The sequence below is a fragment of the Orcinus orca genome, chromosome 11 (assembly GCF_937001465.1).
Source record: "Orcinus orca chromosome 11, mOrcOrc1.1, whole genome shotgun sequence".
NCBI classification, from domain to species: domain Eukaryota; kingdom Metazoa; phylum Chordata; class Mammalia; order Artiodactyla; family Delphinidae; genus Orcinus; species Orcinus orca.
The window spans coordinates 84,523,292-84,548,152 of NC_064569.1; the positions used below are offsets into that span (position 1 = coordinate 84,523,292).

Genomic DNA, 24,861 nt, shown 5'->3' on the forward strand with positions numbered 1-24,861 from the left:
ATTCAATTATGTTTTCAAAACCTCTGTTTAGAGACTCAGAAGGCCCTTAGAAAACATCCTTAAACTAAAGCCCAAGTTGGCAGGTGAAACCGTTTACCTGCGAGAGCAAAACAAAGCGGGGTCCTGGCCATCCCTGACGGCGGCACATTGCGAAGTGGCACGCGATGTACCCCATCCCCATTGTGAGGCACAAATTCTTTGTGACACTGGGAGACACCGCAGAACAAAAATACTATTAGAAATCCTTCAAAAGGAACATTTTTGGCTGCGATAGAGACTTTTGACATTATTTATTAGGTTCAAAACTGCTTCTGTGAAGCCTAACAATGGTTCTGTGGAAACTAGTACATCTGAGGCCCTTTCTGTTGTTCAGGGCAGGCATTGATTGGAAGACGGGCAGCGCTCACGGAACAATTCCCTCGCAGTGGTCAGTGTAAGTGAGCATTCACCCCCGGCCTAGGAGGGGCCTGTGAACAAACCGTATGGAAACGCGGGGGTAGGCGGGAGGGCGGAGAGGAGCAAACCTTGATTAACCTCTTGGAGGGGAGATGGGTGGGAGCACGGGCAAGCACAGGAAGGGGCGCTCCTGCCAGACTGCCGGGGAGAGAGGCGTCTGCCCCGGGCCCCCTTTTCCCGGGAGGATGAAGATGCCTGGGGAGCATCTCTGGTGCCATGGCAACTGTGCCCCTTCCCACTGAATTCCCGGGTGCGCCCAGGAGCCAGCTTTGAGAATCTGGGTTTGCCGGTGCGCCTACTGGGGGTGTCATCCTCTCTTCCAGCTCAAGCTCTGACAAACTCCAGGAGACCCTGGACGAGGCAAAGGGGGTCTGGCTTCTCCCGTTGAGGCCGACGGCAGTGTATGGCCTCAGAGTAAGACCTGGAAGGCAAAGAAAAGCCAGGGTGGTGCTCAAGTGTGTGGAATTTACCTGCCCCGCTGGGACTTAAAAAAAAAAAAAAAAAAATCTCCTGATAACTGGATGTTTGAGAAATCGATGTTTGTAACGTGCTGAGAAAAAATTTTAAATCCCTTGACATTATCCTCATGTGCTTCCCATATTTCTTTAAGAAAATAAAATGCTATCGATTCTTTTCCTATTGTTTGAAAGCACCTCTTCCCCCCAAAATAACTTTTACAGAATCCTCATAAAACGTTTTTTTGGTTTTTTTTTTTGCGGTACGCTGGCCTCTCATCATTGTGGCCTCTCCCGTTGCAGAGCACAGGCTCCGGACGTGCAGGCTCAGCGGCCATGGCTCACGGGCCCAGCCGCTCCGCGGCATGTGGGATCTTCCCGGACCGGGGCACGAACCTGTGTCTCCTGCAACGGCAGGCGGGCTCTCAACCACTGCGCCACCAGGGAAGCCCAATCCTCATAAAACTTAATTTCAAGACAAACAGTTCAAAACTTCTAAAGAGAGGGAAACAGAAGAATGGGTGACTAAAATAAATCCTCAAATTGGAAATCTGGGGAAAATTTGTGAATGGAAATTATTCAGATCTGGAAAAACAAACAGATCCACGGCGCATTTAGACACGCTGCTGACAATTTAAAACTCCAGGAGGCAACTATTTCATGAGTTTTATTAGAAATGTCAAACTAGGTGAAAATGAAAACAATCAGTGGGCAATCCAGTGGTTAAGACTCTGCGCTTCCACTGCAGGGGGCACGGGTTTGATCCCTGGTCAAGGAATTAAGATCCTGCATGCCCCGCGCCCTGTGGCCCCCCCCAAAAAAAATCGTTTTTAGGTAAGAAATCCTGCCCACTGACCTACGCAAAATTAAAGTGTAATTCTTCAGTAGTGTATTAAGATAACTTAGATGATTTAAATCACTTTCTGTAAACTTTTAAAGGGCTTTGAATAGCATGCAGATGTCTGAAATATTTGGAGCCACCCAAGGGATCATTGGCAAACTCAAAAAATATGTAGAAGTTTTCAAATGCACACTGCCTTCCTAACAGTGGGTGTCAAATGGTATAACACTAAGTATTTCAATTTAGTTCATCACACACTGTTCTATGTTTGGTATGTACTGGGCAGCTCCCACTACACACTTAACATAACCAAGTCAAACTGTGAAAAATTTTTAGTGAGCCTGATTTCTCCAACGTGAGAATTATTTCCTGGAAATAAAGGTAGAATGGCATTTCAATATGGCCAGGTAAGTAAAAGCTTTCAGAGAGCCACACACATTGCTTTGTGAAAACTAGATGCTTAATAACTATTTGGTGATTTGGATTTACAGCCCTGGCATATGACCCATTCATTGCAAGACGATTCCACCTAAGATCATAGATGTCACTCTGGAATTTAGAGAAACAGAATACAACCTAGACAGAATATGCTGTCCTCTGTCTTGGGACAAAGAATAGGAATTCCTTCCCTGAACGTAATTCAATAATGATGCATTTTGTAACAAACTGTCTTAGAGGAACAGTTTGGTGTGAGGGAATATACAGGCTTTGGGGGCAGACCATCATAGATTTATATCCCAGCATATCACCTGGCCTAAGTCTCTTTGTCCTTACCTGAAACATGAGGATTGTATTACCTACTTCACAGGGTTGCTAGTGGGATTAAATCTGTCCATTCGTTTTCTTCATTCATTAATATTTGAGTGCCTGTTATGTGTCTGGCAGTATTCTAGACACTGGGAATACAGAAAGGAATAAAGCTGCAATATCCCTGCACTTATGGAGCATGCATTCGAGTTGGGAAGAGAGGGAGTGGAAGAGAAAGCAGGCTGACAGATAAGCAAACAAAGAAATGTATAAGTGTCAGCGGGTAATAAATCTTAAGGAGGAAAATAAAGTGAGAAAGGTTAGGAAAGCCCACCCACGTAGGTGACATTTCAGTAAAGACCTGAAGGAAGCGTAAAAGCAAACTAAGCAAGTATCTGAGGGAAGAACATCATAAAATGTAAAGCATCTCGTGCATAATAAGTGCTCAGTACCTATGAGCTATTATTGTCATATCTGGAATCTTAACAGAGGAATGCTCTGACCTGGAGTCAGAATGGAGGCTCGAATCCTGGCTCTGTCCCTAAAATTACAGAATCTCTGTGGGCCACCAAATCGTCATCTAAACCATGGGAAGATAACAGTTCTTGTCTCAGAAGGTAGCCGTATGGACCATAGTTGAAGATGTATGTTCAGATTTTAGCACATTGCCTTATACATTAAGACTCAAAATGTGTTAACCTGCCAGCATCCTCAACGTGCCATCATCAAGCCCATCCTCCCAGAGAAGGAGAATCTCTGACTCAGCATCTTTGGTAGAAAGTCTCCCAGCCTCAACTTTACCATTTACAGCCCAGGCAGGACATTATCCTCTAGTTCAAAGAAGGTTCTCCTTTGGACTGTGTCAAAATTTCTCTTTCTTCTATTGGTCGATTCCAACAAACTGTATAAATATGTGCAACAAAATCTACCCAAAAAGTTACCTAAAAAAAAAAAACAACAAAAGCTGCATAAAATCAGTCTAATCCTTCTCCTTCTACATGACACTTCCTAGAATATTTGGAGGTATGCATTGTCTCCTGACATTTCCTCTCCTGCGGTCAGAATATCAGCACCATAAACACCACCATCACAACCACCATTTAGTCGGCCCTGCTGTGTTCAGGGAACTTTATATCAACAACATCTCTTCAAGGTAGTAATTGTCAGTTTACAGAAAGTACTGGGCTCAGAGAACATTTATGGGACTTGATCATGGCGACAGAACTCAATGAAACAGTAGAAAGCAGAAATTTGAGCCCAAGTATTTCTGGTTCTGGGCTCGGGTTTCCCTGATGTCAAAGCTCATTCCTTCTGGTCCATCTTCTTACCTTTAAACCATTCCTCCTGTTACACAGTTTTGAGATACTTCATTTTTATACACATTATTCTGTGCTATGAATTCACACCTTCCTTATTTGTAAAATGGGGATAATAACATTATCTGCCTAAGAGGGTTATATGAGGATTTCATAAAATAAAGTGCTCAGCACAGTATCTGAGAGCATCATATATGGGGGTTGGGATGCTGATGATAATACTTGTCATTATTATCAGGTGCAATACCTGAATCATTAAACTCTTATCATCAGCTCACACCTGTGCTCTCCTCCAATACAATACAAAGCAACAAGTAGACTTCCATTAAAGACTGACAACTACAGTTCTTATAGAATGTTCTAGAATAGGACTTACCGTTGAGTCAAATAATTTTGCTGTTTCTATTGAAGTTAAAAACAAAATGTGGCCAATTGAAAAGAGGAAGAAAGAGTTAGGAACCACAAAGTGATACTCACCAGATGGGACAGAATCTCCCTTGGAATTACAAGGGGGCTGGTTCTGAAATCTCACGTGCCTGTTGATATGTGTGCCTGTGGCCTCCAGGTGCATAGGATTTACTGAGTGGACCTGAATAGGTGTTTTTGTCATTCACTATTCCAGAACTGAACTGCCCCAGGCCTGCCTGGGTGATCCTCTGGCTCCCATATTCATTTCTTGTCTGACCGTGAAGATCAATGGGGTCTCTTCCCATTCACTGGATGGTGTTGGAGAGGGACTTGCTTCTCCGTGGCTTTTTTTGTCGAAAGAAGCTATACTTAGAGCAGGAGGCCTGGGGATGCTGTACTGGAGAGCACAGAGCAGTCTTCTATATGCCACTGGAGTCTGAATCCTTTCTGGAAATACTGTAAAAGGTAAACACATTATTTTGAAGGAAGGCACTTAAATATCACCTACGAAATTAATGGCAGGAAGGATAAAATCAGGCAATGGATGGATTTTTTTGTTTGTTTCATGTTTCTATCCTGAGCGAACAAAATGACAGAGAAACCAAGGACCCAGGTGCCCAAGTAGGAGAAGAAGAGGAGGGAAAAGATGTGGAAGGGGAGGGAAAAGGCTGGAAATGCTTTTGTTGAGTTCAAGCTATATTGCAGGCACCGTGTGAGGACCCAGACATGTTGGTCATTTAGTCCTCACAGGAACCTCATCTAACAAATAGAATTATTATCTCCATCTTTTCAGGTCAGAAAGCTAGTTTGAAGCTTATGGGTTGAGTTGTGTCCCCCAAGAAGATATGTTGAAGTCCTAACCTTCTGTAGCTGTGAATGTGACCTCATTTGGTAATAGGGTCTTCGTAACTGCAGTCAAGTCAGGATGAGGTTGTTAGGGTAAGGCCTTAGTCCAATATGACTAGTGTCCTTATAAGAAGAAAAAACTGACACAGACACACAGGAAGAATGCCATGTGATGACAGAGGCAGAGAGTGGAGTGATGTATCCACAAACCAAGGTACCTCACGGACTGCAGCACCCACCAGAAGCTTAGAGAAAGGCATGAACTCTCCCTCAGAACCTCCAGAAGGTGCCAAGCCTGCTGATACTTGGTATCCTGCTGATACGTGGATTTCCAACTTCTGCCTCCAGAACTGTGAGATAATAACTTTGTTTTAAGCATCCAGTTTGGGGTTCTTTGTTATGAGTCCTCAGAAACTAATAGACCCACAATGGTTCAAACTCACACATGTTATCCCAGAATAATTATTAACAGTATCCCTTTTCACTAAAAGAAAAATTGCTTAGACTTGGGGGATAGAAAAGAAGAAAAACCAGGAGGTGGGGAGGTATGGAACGGGGGGAGGAACGAAGTGGATTTCCTGAGTTCTACTATGTGGCAGAAACCGTGCCAGGACGCAGCAACTCTTAGCAAGACTCGTATTCCCTGCGGTCAAGGTTCAGTCAAGTGGCAAAGATGCCGGCCATGTTAGGTAACAGGACACACTACTCCTAAATCTCAGCTTTGCCTGCAGAAGGGGAAATCAAAAGAAATGCCTCCAGGGGCCCCACAGATAACAGAAATGAGAGAAGAGGTCAAGTAGAAGCAGCCATCAGAAGGGGCCAGCCACGACTCAGTTCTCTTATTGCCCTGAGGGGATGTGGGCCCCATGAAGACAGATTTTTCTGGATTTTCAGGAGAAGCAGACATATGTTTTTTCAATATATGTAAAAACTTCTAATTTTTAAATGTTTGTAACTCACTCGATTTAAAAAAAATATACGGTATGGATGCCCCAAAACACATCTGTTCTCTGAACCACCATGGGCCACCAGTGTGCATCTTTGGCCTATGGCCAGCCCTATAAAAGTTACACTATCATTTACCTCCTTTCATACCATCTTCATCTCAGAAGATGATTTTCTTAAGTATTCTGCTTGGAGTCACGGGGATGTATTTGCAAGCTCTGTGCATAAGCAGGTTACAGAGTTCTAGAAGTCTCATCTTCCTCCTGCACTTTAGGAAGACTGAGCTTTTCATTTTAATCTTACCTGCCTGCCCCTTTTCATTGTAAATCCCAGAATTTGAAATGGTAGACAAATGTATCAGTCTTTCCCAAATGCAGAGAAACTCCTAGAATCTTTCAGAACAGTAGCTCTGGGACTCTTGGTCCCGAAGGAAAGTCTACAGCCTTAGAACCAATGGCATCTGACGTGCCTTCATTCTGTTGTTCAGATATCAAGAACAGGACGGAAGGGCTGAAGCCACCTTACACACCTTCACATTCCACAATTATGGGTTGAAAGAGACCTTAAAGGTCATCTGAGGCTGACCCTCACCACCTTCTTCATCCATCTCTGTTTAAATGCCTCTAGGGCCCTGAATCTCACTACCTCTGCATCAGAGATTTCATTGCTTATCAGAAAGGCAAATAGGTAACTTTGTAATTGCCATATAAGAGGCACATTTAGATAGATAGAAAGAAAGGTAATACTTTATATAGGTAATAATTATCAAGGTCACCTTATATGATGTTGAGACAGCTGGTGACTATGTTTGTTTATTTATTCAACCAATATTCATTAAGCTCCTACCATATACTAGGTACTGCAACAATGACAAAATCTTACTCAGATCAACAGAACCCATCATCTTGAGGCTAAACTGACCAGCTGATTTTTGGCAAAATGGAATTCAGCACAGCAACCCAAGAGCCTCCCAGTTTCACAGACCCCTGCATGGATTTCAGGTTTCCTCTATGATACAGCTGCCAGGTTGCCTGAATTGAATAGAACAACCAGTAGTTTGGGCATCAAACAGAGACAGTTGTTAGAAATGCAAGGGCTGTTTCCAATCTCCAATGGCTTTCAGTCTTTTTTTTTTTTTTTCAAATTTTCAAATCTCCCCACCAAGACAGTGGCAGAACTTGAGCCCAAATCCACTGCTCATGATTGAAAGTCCAGTGCTCTTCGTTACATTACCGGGCTGTTGAGTCTGCTTCAGTGCTTCCCATTCTTGGCCGCACCTTCACCAATGTGTGGCAGGCTTTGAAAAAATACAGGCGCGTGGTCCCGGGGCCCCAGTCTCTGTAGTTTGTAAGCCCCTCGGGTATTACGATGTGTAATTAGGGAGACACTGGTCTAACTCACTCATCAGAGATGTCAGGTACTGTTATAAATTGTATGTAGTCCAAACACTCATGGACAATCTAGAGCCACGACCTCAGGTATGTCTCTCTCCTCCAAGCATTATCTCTCTGTGAACAGTCTTCATTTCCGATACCAGCAATACCAGCCACTTGACAACTGGTCTACCCCTTATTTTATTTGTTTTCACACCAGTAAACCCACTTGAGCCAGACCACGACCCTTCAGCTTATTCGCTCAGGAGGGGCCTGAGGTCAGAGGGTAAGCATCTGTCCACACCACGAGTCAAGCACCAGAGAAGCTGGGGTTGGGACTCAGCTCTTAGATTTTGAAGGAGTCTGGTTCTTCTATAGCCCAATCAATGCCAGTGGCGTCATAAGAAACGTGTGACTACCATGAACTGGGCTTGATGAAGGGAGGGATGCCAATGTCCACAACAACAGCTAGCAAATAGTGGGTGCTGACCACCCTCCTGGCCATGCCTTAGCCCGCCATCAGTGCCACCAGCATGACTTCCATCGTGCAGAAGACAGGGCACCTTAGACTGCGTACTCTGCCTGAGGCCCAGTGACTGACATCAGCTCCCAGGAAAGCCCACATGCTAACCCCGCCTCCAGACAACCTCTCCCAGTGCTCACTTACCGATGCAACAGGCCAACTTTTCTCAACTGCCTGTCTTTGGGTGTTTCTCATCTTTTTTTTTTTTTTTTTTTTTGCGGTACGCGGGCCTCTCACTGTTGTGGCCTCTCCCGTTGCGGAGCACAGGCTCCGGACGCGCAGGCTCAGCGGCCACGGCTCACGGGCCCAGCCGCTCTGCGGCATGTGGGATCTTCCCGGACCGGGGCACGAACCCGCGTCCCCTGCATCGGCAGGCGGACGCTCAACCACTGCGCCACCAGGGAAGCCCGGGTGTTTCTCATCTTAAGAAATTCTTCCTGACATTCAAGTTTTGCAGGTTCTTTCAATGTGTAGACAGCTCTGCCTCTTTTGCAGCACAGGTCTTCCATCTGTTGCTAATTTCTTTTGAAATTATATTGTGGCAGACAGGAGATTTCAAGGCACAATAAGATAACCCTCAGAGCTGAATGTACTTCACAAAAACAATTTATCTTTCTCTTGAGCTGCAAAATAGCTCATGATAAATCATGACAGATGCAGATTTATTCATCTTCTATTCATTAGAAAAAGACAAATATGGTAACCCCTGCATATTCAGCCCCTCTGGGCTACCAAGGAGTAGGACGGTGCTCCCCATCACACCTGCTTCTGGCAGCTCTCCCTCAATGTATAACTTCTATGTGTTTGATCCCCGCCCTATCTCTTCTGCTCCCTTGGGCTTCTAACTCCAGCATGTTCGTGTTACAAAAAAACTAGAGGCACCTGTCCTAGAAGGAGAAATGAAACCCAGAGACAATTAATTCCCCAGAGCTCATCTTGCCCTTAACTGTAGGCATAAATAGAGGCTAAAGCTAATTAATATCATCTCCTGCATATCTAAAATCAAACTTAAACTTTAAATAGGTCTTCAATGAATACTGAACACCCCAATGACACACTTTTAAAGGACTCTTAGACCACGTAGTGGAGTTGGGGTCTGCCACCTCAGTTTCACCACTTCTCCTAGTGGGGGAATGAGAGTTTTTAAGCTAGTGGGGCTGAGTCTGTGGGAGGGGTCTGGAAAGCATCAAGCCCTGAGCCCAGACTTCTTGGATCAACTCTGGTTCACCTCTTCCTGGCAGTGTTACCTAAGTCAAGCTACTTAAGTGCTCTGTGCCTCAATTTCCCCATTCACAAAATGGCAATAATGATTGCCACTACCACCCAGGGCTGAGGTGCAGATTAAATGAGTTGTTAATAAACAAGAGTTTAGAGCAGTATGCGACACACAGGAAGTACTCAGTTAGCCTTAGCTGTTGTTATTGTTCTCTCTCCCTCTATAGTTCCTGAATAGCCTCTTTTGGCAATAAGGACTCAAGTGGAAAATAATATCTTTTCCACCCATCCAGAGTTTGCCTCATTTTATTCATTCCTTCATTCAAAAACATATTTATCAAATGCCTACTATGTGCCTTGCTTTGTATTTGGCCCTGGGGATACAACAGAATAAGGCAAAATGTGGTCCCTGCCCTCACAGAGCTTACAATCAACTGGAGATGACAAAAACAAGTCACAACTAAGTGATTACAAATTGCAGTGAGTGATATCAAGGAAAAAGCAAGGGAGCGAGACAGAGAAACATGGGTGGAGACCTAGGAAGGTAATATTTAATTTGGGACTGACCCGAAGGTTGAAAAGGTCAGTCATGCAGGAGGGGGAACAGCATTCCAGCCTCACAAGGACTGAGATATATTCCTAAGATTGCTACACCCAATGGCTAAATGCAAGTGAGCAAAAAAGAAGGGACAGGTGAGGTCTAGAAGTTACACAATGTATGATGGAAAGCTACTAAAATTTTCCCATAGATGAGTCACGACAGCAGCACTTATCCTTGAAAAAGTTCTCTAAGGAAAACTGGGCAGAAGAGGATGAGAACAGAAGCCAGTTAGAAGGCAGTTAGCAGTCAGCTAAGTGAACAGTGACGGCAACTTGGATGTGCCTGGGAGTTGTGTATAGTGGTTGAGACACGGACTGTCTGGGCTTGATTTTCTTCATCTGTAAAATGGATAGATAATGATAATCCCCATTTTTGGGGGGGAAGGTGTTGGCAGAAATACATGTCATGGACTTCCAGTTTTAGCTCCAACATGGAAACAGCCTGGAAACTGACAGTCCTATCCTTACAACAAGAAACAGTTTAAGAAAGTGAAAAACAACAATTTTTCCTGGATCCATCAGAGAACTGAGTTTGCAGGGCAAAAGGCCACCCCAAAATCTGGAGAGACAGGTGAATCCAAAGAGTCAAACCAAGATCTGTTGACCTGGAGTAGAAGCCTCTGGAACAATACGCTGGTTCCTACACTGGTAGGAACATTTAAATGATCATTTTGATGAATTGCTGGAGGCTGGGTGTAGACTAGCTTGAGAGTTAGAAACTCCTGAGGACAGCAGGTTTAGGGGGTCCCTGCACTTTAGCACATTTTGTCTATAAGAACTCCACTAGTTTCTCAAGGTGAAAGTCTGAAAACGATCCCTTCAAAGCTCTGATACAGGCATGGGAAAAACAATCCTAGTAAAATATGCCCAGAGCATCCTCCACAACAAAAGCATATCCTTATCCCAGCTGAGGGAAGGGCATTTTCCCCACTCCAGTTCCTTTAGCCTTCTCGTCTCACCTAAGGAGCAGTAAAAAAAAAAAAAAAAAAAAAAAAGCTAAAAAACACTTGTTAAGGTCACAGCCAGAGACACAGACCCACTAAAAGACTGAGATTAATCATAAGATTATAGAATGTTTCCCCTCCCCCACACCTTATCAGCACACCAACAGGTGTCCGGTATAATAAGAGTGGATTCCAGCTGGCAGAGCTACAAGATACAGATTCTCTCTCAGGAACAGTAGTCAGGGAAGCCCAAAGTCTGGAAAGGGAACAAAAGTGAGAACACTGGAGAAACCTGAAGCCTCTCGTTCTTACAGCTACAACAAACATTAAACACATCCCAGGACCGAGTCAGGTCGACACAAAAACCCACAGCAAAGATCTGTTTACTTCAGTTCCTATTACCTGATGTATCATGCTTGGCTTTCAACAGAAAGTTATGAGGCATGTCAAAAGGCAAGAAAACAAAAAAACCCCAATCTGAAGAGACAAAGCAAGCATAAGAACTCATCTATGGCACAGACATCAGAATTATCAGAGAAGGAATTTCAAATACTGTGATTAATATGCTAAGGGCGTTAATGGAGAAAGTAGACAACATGAAAGAACAGTTGAGTAAGGCAAGCAGAGAGATGGAAACTCTAAGAATCAAAAAGAAATGCTCCACGATTTCACTTACATGTGGAATCTAAAATGAATACCTAGGAGCAGAGAGTAGAACAGGAGTTACCAAGGACAGGGAGGTGGGGGAAATGGGAAGGTGTTAAGTCAAAGGGTACAAAGTTGCAGTTATGGAAGATGAATAAATCTAGAGATCTAATTTCCAGCATAAAGACTGCAGTAAATCATACTGTACTGAACACTGGAAATTTGCTAGAGAGTAGATTTCAGGTTCTCTCATCACACAAAAAATGGTTAAAAACTAAATGAGGAGATAACAGGTTAATCAGTTTGACTGTAGTAATCATTTCACTGTGTACACGTGTATCAAATCATCATGTTGTACACTTCGAATATATACAATTTTTATTAAAAGTAAAACACAATCAGAAAATGCTAGAAATATAAAACGCTGTAACAGAAATGAAGAATGTCCATGACGGGCTCATCAGTAAACTGAACATGGCCAAGGAAAGAATCAGCAAAAGCATGAAGACAGGTCGATAAAAACTCCTCAACTGAAATGCAAAGAGAGAAAGAAATGGGGGAAAAAAGAACAAAACAAGAACTCTGGGACAATTTCATAAGATATAACGTATGCATCATAATGGGAATACCAGTAGAAGAAGAAAGAGAAAATGGGCAGAAGAAATGTTTGAAGTAACAATGGCTGAGAACTTTCCAAACCACAAATTCAGGCAGCTCAGAGAACATACGGCCAGATAAATGCAAAAACAAACAAAACAAAAACAAAAGACCTACTACTTATAGGCATAGCATATTAAAATTACAGAAAACCAAACGCAGAAAGAAAATCCTGAAAGAACCTGGGGGGCTGAGAAACAAGCAGGGAACGCTTTTTAGTAAGTGTCTAGTAAGTTTAATAAGAAGAAGAACTCAGGAGGACTGCCCTTCAGCATTATAGCTTACCGTTCTCCATGTGCACCCCATACCCCCCTCCTCCCTTTCTGCAGACTTGCCTGGGGATAACCACTTCTCTTGCCTCAGGGATTAGTCCATGTTGCTCAGTTCACCATAACCAGTCATTCCAGCTCTAATGTCGTGTCTCTTACTAAGGATGGCAAACAGCTTTCTTCTTGAACACCAGTACCCGTTGGGACATCAATTTTTAAGAGTTCCAGGGCTTGTCTCAGTTCATGGGGAAATGACTGATGTCTGCCATGGATGTGGGAGAATGAAGTGCTACAAGAGGGGCAGGAACTTGTCCCAGCTCAGGTACTCTGCTAAGTATGAGGGTGACTTCCCTGCCTCTGGGGGAGGGATGTTCCTTCTTCCAATATCACTCAACCACCTCCCTTCCTCTAGTAAAAGGACACAGGAGTTGGTGTCTCACCAGGCACCAGAAGGTAACCCAAGTGCATTCAGATGCACTTCACCCTCCTTCCATGACACCATCTCTTCCCCATGACACTATCCGCCTTACTCAGTTGCATTTGAATCACAGAAAGTCTCCAGCCCAGGGACATGGATGTGTATTGAAATGTTTTTGTTTTTAAATTTCCTGACTAGACTGTGAATTGTTTTAAACAGGAGCTATAATTTGAGAGCCACTGTATTTGGTTTCTGGTGGATTCATTGAATGAGTGTCTGAAGGCCTTGATTTCTTCATCTATGGAAGAATTTAAATGATCTCTACAATATTCCCCAGCCCTAATAATCCTGTGAGTCTCTGAGGTTTTTTTTTTTAATTGTGCAAAACATTTTTTATTTAATTACCTTATTTATTTTTGGAAGCATTATGTTACCATGTGAAATTGCTGTTTTGTAGGACAAAAACTGTCAAATGTAGGCAATTTCACATGTTACAACTTAATATGATGCTTATAAGAGTATAGATGACATATACACATTGTTCAAAGGAAACAACAGCCACAGACCAACCTAATTTCATTACATGAATATCTACAAATTATTCATCCATTCTCTTATTGATGGAAGTGTGCATGAAATCCATTTTCGTTTTGTTTTTTAATGTTACAAACAAGGTGCTATGAACATTCTTGTACACATCCTCTGTTGCATGTACTCTACTTTCTCTAGGAGTGGAATAGCCAAGTCCTAGGGTATCCATGTCTTCAATATTATACAATATCCATTATTTTTCAGAGTGTTTTTACCAACTGACACTCCCACCAGCAGTGTATAAGGCTTCCTGTTATTCCACATCCTTGCCAACACTTACTATTACTTGACTGAGTTTTTCAATTTTTGCCATTCTGGTGGGTATAAAACAGTACTCCATTGTGGTTTTAATTTTTTCATTTTCCCAATAAATAATGAGCTTAACATCCCTCCTCCCACCACATCTTTAATCTGACAAGCTATGTGATTATGGGTTGAGTTTCCACCCCTTTCCTTTCTTCTGCCCTTCATATTCTAACCAGCTGGTAAATAGTGGCACAGCCCCGGATGACACAGTGGGGAACACTTAGATAATCCACAAAGTCCATAACCTGCCTCTAAATAAACAACCAGGAGTTGACCCTCGGGGATTGTACTCACGCAATTCAACTGCCACGACCCAGTGCAATATTTCATGTCTTGCTAAAACTCTGGCCAGGCACTGTTTTGCATGCACCCAAGTACTTGGACAATTCTTTCATCTGAATGATGAGCTTATTTCAACCACAGCTTACTTGAGACACAAAGGGCTTCCACTACCTGCCTGTAGTATCACTCCAGATGGCCCCTTACTTAGCCTTCTTACACGAAACGGTTTTCAAGTTGCTCACCTTTCTGCCTTGAGGATGTGTGGTTTCTCAGTCACCCTTTTAACATGGGATCCTAAGACTGGAAAACATTTTAAATCGCATCATTCAAGTGCACATGTTCAGGAAAGCAACACTTCATTATATTTATTCTATAAGAAAAAAATCAAAAGTGTTTTCCCCTCAAGCTAGAGAATGCAACAGGAATGATGATCTTAAATGATGCTGATGAATACAATTTCGGAGAAGGGTGGAAGAAAGAGTCACGCACAGAATCGGAAACAACTGAGAAAGGAATCCAGGCTACCCCCAACCCCGGCCTTTGTAGAAGGGATCACCAGAGATCTGTGTAGATATTATTTCGAAATTTAGAGTTTCAACTTGTATGAACATGAATGCCCATGCTGAGTTTTTGCATGCCTCTGTGAAACAGCAAAAAGAACCCAACGGACCCTATTCTTGCCTTAAAGCAACACACTGTGGAAAGCCTGAAAATAAACCATCTATGCTTGATTAATTAGGTTTGTAAGTATTGTTTCAGAACCAAACAATATTTCTAAAGATTTCAATAGTTCAAAGATTGCCCTATGGCCGTCTGGCCAATACATCTTCTAACACATGCAGTTTACAAGCATTTTTCTTCCCAATATGTTGTCTTTGGTTGGTGCGACATTGTTTGAGTTCAGGGCTATTTGGGTCATAGTGGTTTTCTCCCCTGCACAGCAGTGGTGCTAAGCACAGCACTTCAACCATACATCTTCCATGTCATTTCCATCAAAGGCACATGATACTTCCTAGTGACCAATCAGGAGTGGTCCAGCATCCTAACAGAGGGCATATTGGCAAACGCAGCTTTCTTAATGACAGCCATTGTTTGAGGCCAACAAAAGGGAGGTACTGAATATTAACATGTGGCCTTGTGTAAAGGTCACCGGTATGGTACATCCATCATATTCCACAACCGAGAAAGGGAACTTTATAAGTTCTCTCAGAACCTACTGTTGTCCAAATAAATGTATTAGCCTGACAGCTGACACCAACGAGGCAATGATCTTGAGTGATGATCTCCTCGTTTAACAAACATCCTTTCACTTCTTTGAAGCAGGAGCAGACATTATGGCTAGAGATCATGTTTAAGGAATATACCTCGAGGCCACGGTAGGTGAAAATAACCAGGCAACCCAATTAAAATATTAATTTAATAACATGCAATCGTTAGACCAAATGGCATCTCCTTCTAATAGGCGTAACTTTCCACACTGAAAAGAGAAATCATATTTTAACAGCTCAGAGTCTTGAATGGTCTTCTTAATGGTAAAGACCAACAAGTTCATGACAATTCTATCAATAAGGTTTAATACAGCTGGTGTAAAAGAACTCAAAGGCCTGGGTCTGTAGACCATACTGCATCTTGGCTAAAGGGTACATAAAGTATGATGGCAGAATTGAATGCAGCTGGATGGTAGCGCATGCATTTAACACTAAACCTAAGAGCAGGCAGCAAGCTTTCTTACTTGACAGATCTTGATCAGAAGCAGTTCTATGGTCAGTATTAGAAATATGGGGTTCTTGTTATTAAACAGCATTTTAAAGTAAAAGTTGAAAATTATTTTTATTTAAGAGATCAGAAAGAATACAGTCAATGGAATGATTAGAGAATAAGCATGTATCTCAGCTCCCTCACTCTGACCTTACTGTTGTAGTCCTGGAGGGGGTTGGGGAGGGAATAAAAGAGGGAAAGAGAAAGAAGAGAGGGAACGCTGTTCAGTTCCTTGGGTACCTCATACTCTCAAACTCTCTCTTGACGTTTAGACAGTTTCTTTCTATCTGGCATATTTCCCACAGCCCCGTTCCTCTGACCAATTTCTACTCCTTCCATTCTTTTTCCCAAACCCCTGAACTGCTTAGATCCTTCTGGTTTTTGGACTTGCTTTATCATGACACTCAACACTTGAAATTGCTTACTGAATCATCTTGTCTTCTAAATTACTCCAAACTCCATGAGGAGAGAGACGGGATATGTCAGTTTCATCCTTGTAGGTGCTCATAAACCTTTGTACTTTAAATAGTAACTTTCAATAATAAAACTGGATCAAAACTTGACTTATAACAAGTTTCTGTTAAATAAAAGAAATTCTTGTGCGCATGAAGGAAGGATTCAGCACTGGAGCAATTTGCCTTTATCGTACTACAGAGAAGGTAGTAAGCCACTATAATGCAGCTTCACCAATTCATATTCTATTATTTCAGAGCAAGCCATAACCAGATAAGGGATAGGAGGGAGTCAGTTTTCAACCACCTGTGAAAAGGGTGCTTGCTAGGCAAAAAAACTGCATACATAACATACCAGGGGCAACTCAGCCACTTGTCTTGGCATTGAGTCCTTCTGCCCCCTCTGTACATTGACTCCACTTGGAACATCCTCCGCTTGGAATGCTGTCCACTTGTCTACAGCGTAGTAGCCTTCAAGGCCCAGGGTAAGAGCCACTCCTTTTATGCAGCCTTCTCCTGCTGTTCATACTCACAACCCTCTCCCTGAATTCTGAATACCTCTAGTTCTTCCTGTATTCCCACTGGACACGAACCACATTGCAGCTGAAAGTCTTAGATGAGTGTGCCTTTTTTAACAAAAAAATGTGTAAATTATTTGAGGGAAGAATCTGTATATTTGTACTTTTCTGAATCCAACCCAGTGCCTAGCACGTTGCACTCTGTGGGTGTTCAATGACTATTTTCGAAATAAATGCATTAACATATAAAAATAATCATTTAAGTATTTAAGCAAATTCCAAAAAGAAAAATCTCTGTTGGCAATGCTTTATTAAACATATATAATAATTGTGTTTTAGTCTGTCTGCTTAGACAACCACATGTCAATGATCCTATGACCCTAAGTGGTTTGAATGAGAGCCCCCTGATTATCAGATTCTCCCTTCTTCAGCTACAATGGGAAAATCACTCAAGATGATCCCCTACTTCCTGTTCACAATTGATGGGTCCAGGTTCCTGCAACTGACCCAAGCTTGGACAATTAGACTCTTTCAATGGATTTTTGTCCTCAGGACCTAAGAAACGACATCTCAGTTCCTTTCCGGAGGGGATGCCGTGACATATGAACTGAAAGTTATTGGAGGCCATGTTTTTAGTTTTCATTGAAGAATCTGCTCTGAGAAAATAAAGGTGACACTGCAGAGAGAAGAGGCACAAGATGGAGGGTCCTAAGGATGCTCATATCCCCTGGTTCAGAACTGCCCTGAGGCCCGACTCACCGCAAATGCCATTTATTTCAGATATATAAGACGCCTCTCCTTCTGACCAATGTAATTCCGATTGATCTCCATGATGTCAAAACTAGTCACTATTATTGTATTATATTAACTGAAACTGCACTTCTTTACAAGTTTAAACTTGTCCCTCCACCACAAATGTCTAAATTCATAAGAATGCTATTAGGTTCATCTCACCACATCAATCCTGAATACTCTAGGGATTCCTGAAGCTGAATTCTACAACCTCCCTTTCTGACTTAGGGCAGCCCTTAAGCCTCTCTGCCTCTGTTTCCCATCAGAAAGAAAGACAGAAATAGTTATTATGTTCATCCAACAAAAAGGAAATTATTGGTTGATTAGATGCCTGTTCAACACACTGAGGATGAAAACCAGTCTTCATGGTGAATTATTGAATTAGGGGCCCAACTTACAGTGAGGCTGTGTCTACACAAAGCCAAACATCCAGTCAATTGAGCCAAAAAAAAAAAAAAATACAGTTTAGCAACAGGAAAAATGAAATTAGTTGATGGGGACTGTGCGGACAAAATAAAATGAAGAAACGAAGGTCAATACAATAGCACGGTAAAAGTCCTGGTGGAGATTACAGACTTAAAAGGGAGAGTAAGTAAGGAGATTTTTGATGCTCACTGTCAGAAATACAGAGGTGTTACTGAACATACTAAAACAGATTCATTAATTTTGTGTGGGGTTATATGTTTCTCTCTCTCTCTTTCCTCTTGATTCTATTTCATTTTCAGAATTCAAGTTTAAGATGTAAATCTAGAAAAAACAAAGCAGGTGTCCAAAGATCTGAGTTATACCCCGGCTCAGGATATGAAAAAGAAGCACTCTCCTTTGCTCAGTCTGGCATATGACAGATTTTGATGTGATCATTCAATGTGGCTTAGTTTCATATTTGATAAATCAAATATTATCTTCATTTTCTACAGGGCAAAAAGCATACTGAGATGCATACTATCTATGGAGAATTCTAAATAACAAAACTTCTTTGATGTTCACTGATTTCCCCAAGTCATTTATAACACTATGGCAAAAATCTGAACATCCTCTATAAGTTGTGTAACGTTTCTGGTTGACTCTTTAGATAGTAGTTGTTGGCTAGCATTAATGGTGTATGTCAACTGTGCTTTTAGGAGATGTCATTTTAATGTCCTGTATCATTTTTAGATTGATGTTTCAGTTACAAGCCCTGCAATATTACTATGCTGTAATATTTAGTCCGTAAGCTCTAAACAGGCTCTAAAACTGCATGAAGTTTTCATAACTGTTGACTCACAACTATTTCATTAGCTATTGACTTTTAAGTAGGGAAGGAGGAGAAATGATGATGACTTATGAGTAATGTATCACTTCATTATGAGTGAAATACAATTAATTAAAATTGAAGCTCTTAATTAATAACTTATTAATGTAACTCTCCCCCTAACCCTAAAAGAATTAGCCCCAGGAGCGAGACAAAGGAAGCCTTCTTCAAGACAAAGTGGAAAGTACAGTTTCGTGAACTGAGTCCTGAACCCCAGGAATGAACGTTTGCAGCTGCGCCATGAACTGTTTTCTGTTACCTTAAATACCGCTGGGACATATGGAGCATTTCTGAGGACCTTCTATTTTAAAACGTTCTGTTCATATCTTATGCTTTTCCATATGTCTCATCCTTATTTCAGAGTTTCTATTCATTTCCATAAAAATAAGACCTTTGTTTTCCGAGAGTTCATTTTCCTCTCTCCCCTCATCTCTATTATGGTCACAAACCTCTACTTGGGTTATTGCAGCCACTCTAGGACCAGCCAATTGTGAAAAGATGAATAGAGAATTATCTGGAAGAAAAACAGCAACTGCAGATGATCCGTGGAGCTGCAGAGCTCCTGTTTCTTTGCTCCTTCCAACCGACCCAGCGTGGAGGAGGATAAACCTGACACTGGTGGTGAACTGCTTCAAAGGGAGAAAATGTTTACAGAAATGGTCGCTGAGACCCTGAAGGAGGTGCTGAAGGAAGATATAATTTGGTTAACGGAAAATTAACCAAAACGTGCTTTCTGCAAAAGAAAACTCCCTGTAGTTTGGGGTTGACTTGGAGCAATTATCCAAACAAAACAGTTGGCGCCTGTGTTGGCGACAAAACTGTGTTTGCATAAAGTAGAGGGAGATGACAAATATGCATGAAAATTAAATTTAGGCCTCTGGGACTCCCCTTTTGGGGCCATAGAAGAGCTGATTACATGTTCACAGCTGGAACTGGTGTTGGCAGGCAGGCCTTATTCATGGGCAGAGTGGGGAACTCCCTTTTTGAGCAACACTCTGTGGCAAAGCAAGAAGGGCGGCATTAAAAGCGTCTGATGTTTACAGACCTCAAGCCCCGTGGCCCCAAGCTTTGGCATCCAACTGCAGTTGTCTCCACTGAGAAATCATTAAGTGGCTCAAAGTGTGTGTTGGAGTACAGGTCCTCCCCCACATGCCTCATCACACTCTCAGCCGCCCAGACTGCTTTTTGCAACACTTTTCCTTTAGAAGGTAGCAAATACAGCCAAGAGAACAGCCAGCACTCTGGACGGCAGGGAAGCTGGTTCTTGTAATACCACCGGCGGAGATCACAACATGAGGTTGAAGCTGTCTTGGAACAGGGTCCTTGGGGTACTTAAATGGCCCAAAGTGTGTGTTTTAGCAGCATGTGGCAATGGTCCTCTTGGCATCTGTGGTGGCAGCTTCCAAAATGGCCCTAATTCTCCACCCTTCCTTTGCAATGCAACTTTGCCCCGTCACAAGATAGAGTGTTTCCCTACATTAATCGGGGCTCGCCTTGTGACTTATTTTGTCCAACAAAGTGGGGCAGAGGTGATAGGGGAGGCTTCCTGTGACAATTTAAAGCACAAAGGATGAGCAGAAATTAGCCTAATGAATAGGGGGAAATGGACAATATTGTCCTAAGGCAAGAAAGAGCATGCTATGCTGAATAATAATAGTATCTAACATTTATTGGGCACTCCTGATATGCCAGAAGCTGTTCAAAGCAGTTCGCTTGTATCTACTAATTTAATTTCCCTCAACAACCTGATGAAGTAGGTGTAATTATTACCCTCATTTTCTTCAAATTAAGAAAACAAGGCCCTGGGTAGTTAAGAATCTTGGCCAATATCCCACACATAGTAATTGGCAGAGTTGGCCAAGGCCATTAGGCTTCAGAGCTCATATCCTTCCACCATTATACTATGGGGCTCTTGAAAGGACTGGAAGAAAATCAGCAAGACAAGAACACATTGTGGAGCATTCTTTCATGTGTTTGTTGGCAGTCTGTATGTCTTCTTTGGAGAAATGTCTATTTAGGTCTTCTGCCCATTTTTGGATTGGAGAAATGCAAATCAAAACTACAATGAGATATCATTTCACACCAGTCAGAATGGCCATCATCAAAAAATCTAGAAACAATAAATGCTGGAGAGGCTGTGGAGAAAAGGGAACCCTCTCGCACTGCCGGTGGGAATGTGAATTGGTACAGCCACTGTGGAGAACGATATGGAGGTTCCTTAAAAAACTACAAATAGAACTACCATATGACCCAGCAATCCCACTACTGGGCATATACTCTGAGAAAACCATAATTCAAAAAGAGTCATGTACCAAAATGTTCATTGCAGCTCTATTTACAATAGCCAGGAGATGGAAACAACCTAAGTGTCCATCATCGGATGAATGGATAAAGAAGATGTGGCACATATATACAATGGAATATTACTCAGCCATAAAAAGAAACGAAATTGAGATATTTGTAGTGAGGTGGATGGACCTAGAGTCTCTCATACAGAGTGAAGTAAGTCAGAAAGAGAAAGACAAATACCGTATGCTAACACATATATATGGAATTTAAGAAAAAAAAATGGTCATGAAGAACCTAGGGGTAAGACAGGAATAAAGACACAGACCTACTAGAGAATGGACTTGAGGATATGGGGAGGGGGAAGGGTAAGCTGTGACAAAGTGAGAGAGTGGCATGGACATATATACACTACCAAACGTAAAATAGCTAGCTAGTGGGAAGCAGCCGCATAGCACAGGGAGATCAGCTCGGTGCTTTGTGACCACCTAGAGGGGTGGGATAGGGAGGGTGGGAGGGAGGGAGACACAAGAGGAAAGAGATATGGGAATATATGTATATGTATAACTGAGTCACTTTGTTATAAAGCAGAAACTAACACACCATTGTAAAGCAATTATAATCCAATAAAGATGTAAAAAAACAACAACAACAACAACACATTGTCAAAGGCAGGAACCAAGACTGCAACAGCCTCACCATCAGGGTCCAGTGTCTATCCCTGTGCTCTTCAGCCTATTCTCCGTGGAGCCACCAGACGGATCCTTTCAAAGATTAAGTCAGATTCTGCGGCTTCCTCGTTCAAACTCTTCCAATGACTTCCCATTGTACTTACAGAAAAATTAAAACCTCTTATCACGGTCACAAGGCCTGACATGGTCTACCCCCTTCCTACCTCCATACCTACCTACCACCTTACTACACGCCATCTTTTTCACTCCATTCCAGCCTCTTGACCTCCCCAAGCTTGTTCCCACCCAGGTTCCATGCCTTCGCTCTTACCTCTGCTTAGAATGTTATTTCCCCTAGACGTTGGCATTGGCTCAACCTCTTGCCCCCTTCAGACTCTGCACGTATCTCACCTCCTCAGAGAGGCCTTCCTTGATCACCTTATCTAAAATAGCACCTCTCCATCTCACTGCTCTTTCCCTACCCTGACTTGAAGAAATGTGACATGAAGAAAACTTCACAGGACTTACACTGCCTGAAATGAAATAATGACATATCTGTTTGTTTACTTGTTTACTACCTGGCTCTCCCACTGGAATGTACATCCCATAAGGCAGGGCCCTGGGTATTCTTGTTCACTGCCTAGACCAGTGTCTGGCATATAAAAAGCACTCGATACATTTCACAAAATATCCCAGAGCCTTGATGTTGCTTAAGATTGCTTTACTGTTGAACATTTCAAAACTGTCGAACATAATCCAAGAAGAGCAGGCCTGAAGTAGGACAAGCAGGAGTGTGAGAAATAGTTAAAGAAGTGGTTCTCAAGCTTCAGTGAACAAGTATACACCTTTTGTGTCAGGACCTCTGGGGTGGGGAGCTCCCAGGTGATTCTGATCCAGGTGCTCTGGGGATAAGGTTGCCCCATTTAGCAAATAAAACTCTAGGATGTCTAGTTAAGCCTGAATTTCAGATAAACAACAAATATATTGCATGGGATGTGCTTATGCTACTAAAAACGATCTGAAGGATGAACTGAGGGTCCTATACTCTATCTGAAAACACTGCAGACCACACTTAGAGAAAAACCCTGTATTAAAGGGAGAGATGACATTTAGTCTGAAGAAAATAAGTTAGATTGAGAGAGGGACCTGATTTGCAGTGATATTCAAATAGCCGAAGGGAAAGGACCTCTAGCCTCTGTTACTCTACAGGACAGATGAAGACCAGATGTTGAAGTCACCTTTCCAATAAATACAGGTGGGCAATAGTGGAATGGCTTACCTCTCCCGGCACTGGTTTTCCACCCCCAGGAGTATGCAGGCCACATTGTTGAAAGAATTGAATGAATGTTGAGAAAGGTGGTCTGTTCTGGGTGAGGGTAGATCAATGCCAAAGACTCTTCCAATGCTAGGACTTCAGTCCCACAGAAGGCATGAGAACAGACCTCTGTGTTAGATGGGACTCCATTCGTTGCACATAACTAGAATCCAAATCAAATGGCCTTAAGCAAAAAAAAAAAAAAAATGAACTTATTACTTTGCACTGAAAGAAAATACCCAGGAGGACCCTGACTCAAGAATGACTGAATTCAGGTGTGTAGAAATGATGTTCTCAGGATTCAGATTCATCTCTTGCCAATACTTTTCCTGCATTGACTCCATTCTCCGCAGCCTCCTCTTTCAAGGTGATAAAGCCATCACCTGTGCTCCAGGCCGATATCCTAATGGGTTAGCAATCTCATCAGGCAAGCAGTCCTCTTTCTCAACAGTTTCAGCAAAATCACGAGGATACAACGTCATGGCCTCTCCTTGGGTCAGATGCCAATCCCCAAACCAGTATCACAGTGCCCAGGAGAATTAAATGTTCTGATGAGACTCATTTAGATCACGGACTCATTCATTCCTGGAAATTGGGAGTAGGGTCAGCCCCACCCAAGTTATAGGAACTGCAACTAGGGGAGGAGGGTGATGTTCCCAGAGAAAAAGGGATATCAGATGCTGAGCAGATAAAAATACCAGAGAGTGCTATATTCCAAATTCAATCTATGCCAGCTGTATAAATAGTATCATACACGCCAATGTGCTTTTATTAACGTCATCTTCTTCTAACTATGCTTTCATCATTCCTTCAGCAACAGCAGGCTGCCTCTCTCCCCCTCCCCCAAACCCAATCCCTTCCCCACTATTCAGTTCCATTGAGTGAAAACATTTCTCGAGACGAAAATATTTCAATTCTTTAGAAAGACCAGCTTTTCAATAAATACAGACAGACCATGGTGGAATGGGTTCCCTTTGCAGCACTGGTTTCCTACCCCCGGAGTCCGCAAGCCATGGCGCCGACAGAACTGAGAGAACGTGGAGAGGCAGCCTGTCCTGGGTGAGGGGAGGTCAATGCCAAAGACTCTTCCAACACTAGGACTTCAGGAGCTTGGAAGGAGGGGAGATGGGCCTCCTCAGTATTTCTTGACCATTTCTGAATTGAAAAGAGTTACCGAGCACTTAGTATGCTCTAGCTACCATGCCCCAAACTAGGAATATCAAGATAGCTAAAGCATGGTCCGTGCCCTTCAGAATATCCTGACCTAGTGAGGAAGGAGAAAATATGCAGAGGAGACCATGAAATGATGGGATGAGTACAGTGAGGCAGAGAAGCATTCAGGGCTAAGGCAGCACAGGAGGTGGCACTTAACGCAGCGGGGACACGTGGAGGGCGTTTGTTACCACCCTTTCACAATACAGGGGCCATAGATCTGTATGTAAGAATTTTTAACATCTTTCAGTTTGTCACCTTGCTTTCTCAGCGGTTACGAAGATAGTCCAAAAGAGACTAAACTAAATAATGCCACTGCTCTTTACAAAACACAAAGACTTTCAGTTTACTAATCATGAGAGCATACATATTCATTGTACAAAATCTGGCAAGACATAAAAAAATATACAACCACTATTAGCATTTTCGTGCTATTTTTATTCTGGTCTTTCTCCTTTCTCTCTCTACAAATGGACAAATAGATAATTGTAATACATATGTAGTAACATATGTAAAATGTGTAATGTATATGTGTATCCATGGAGATTTATATATATAAAACACCTATAGCAATACAGATAATTTTATATTGTGTTTTGAACCTAACCCTCCACTGTTAGACATTTCCTGTGCCAATTAATATTCTTTGAAGACTTTTTTATGACTCTATAATATTGCTGTATGAGAATATCCCTGTTCCTTTTGGACAGCCGTTTTGACAGAGGCAAT

The 24,861-nt window shown here is 42.4% G+C and overlaps 1 protein-coding gene across 1 annotated transcript in view; it reads right to left on the minus strand.

Annotated features, from left to right (window-relative positions):
* Positions 1-428: 428 nt before the first annotated feature.
* Positions 429-24,861, minus strand: part of C11H12orf42 (chromosome 11 C12orf42 homolog) — a 100,376-nt gene continuing 75,943 nt past the window's right edge. The window contains 2 exon segments of the mRNA XM_049694937.1: positions 429-940; positions 4,293-4,679. Coding sequence (XP_049550894.1) covers positions 429-940; positions 4,293-4,679 — 899 coding nt within the window.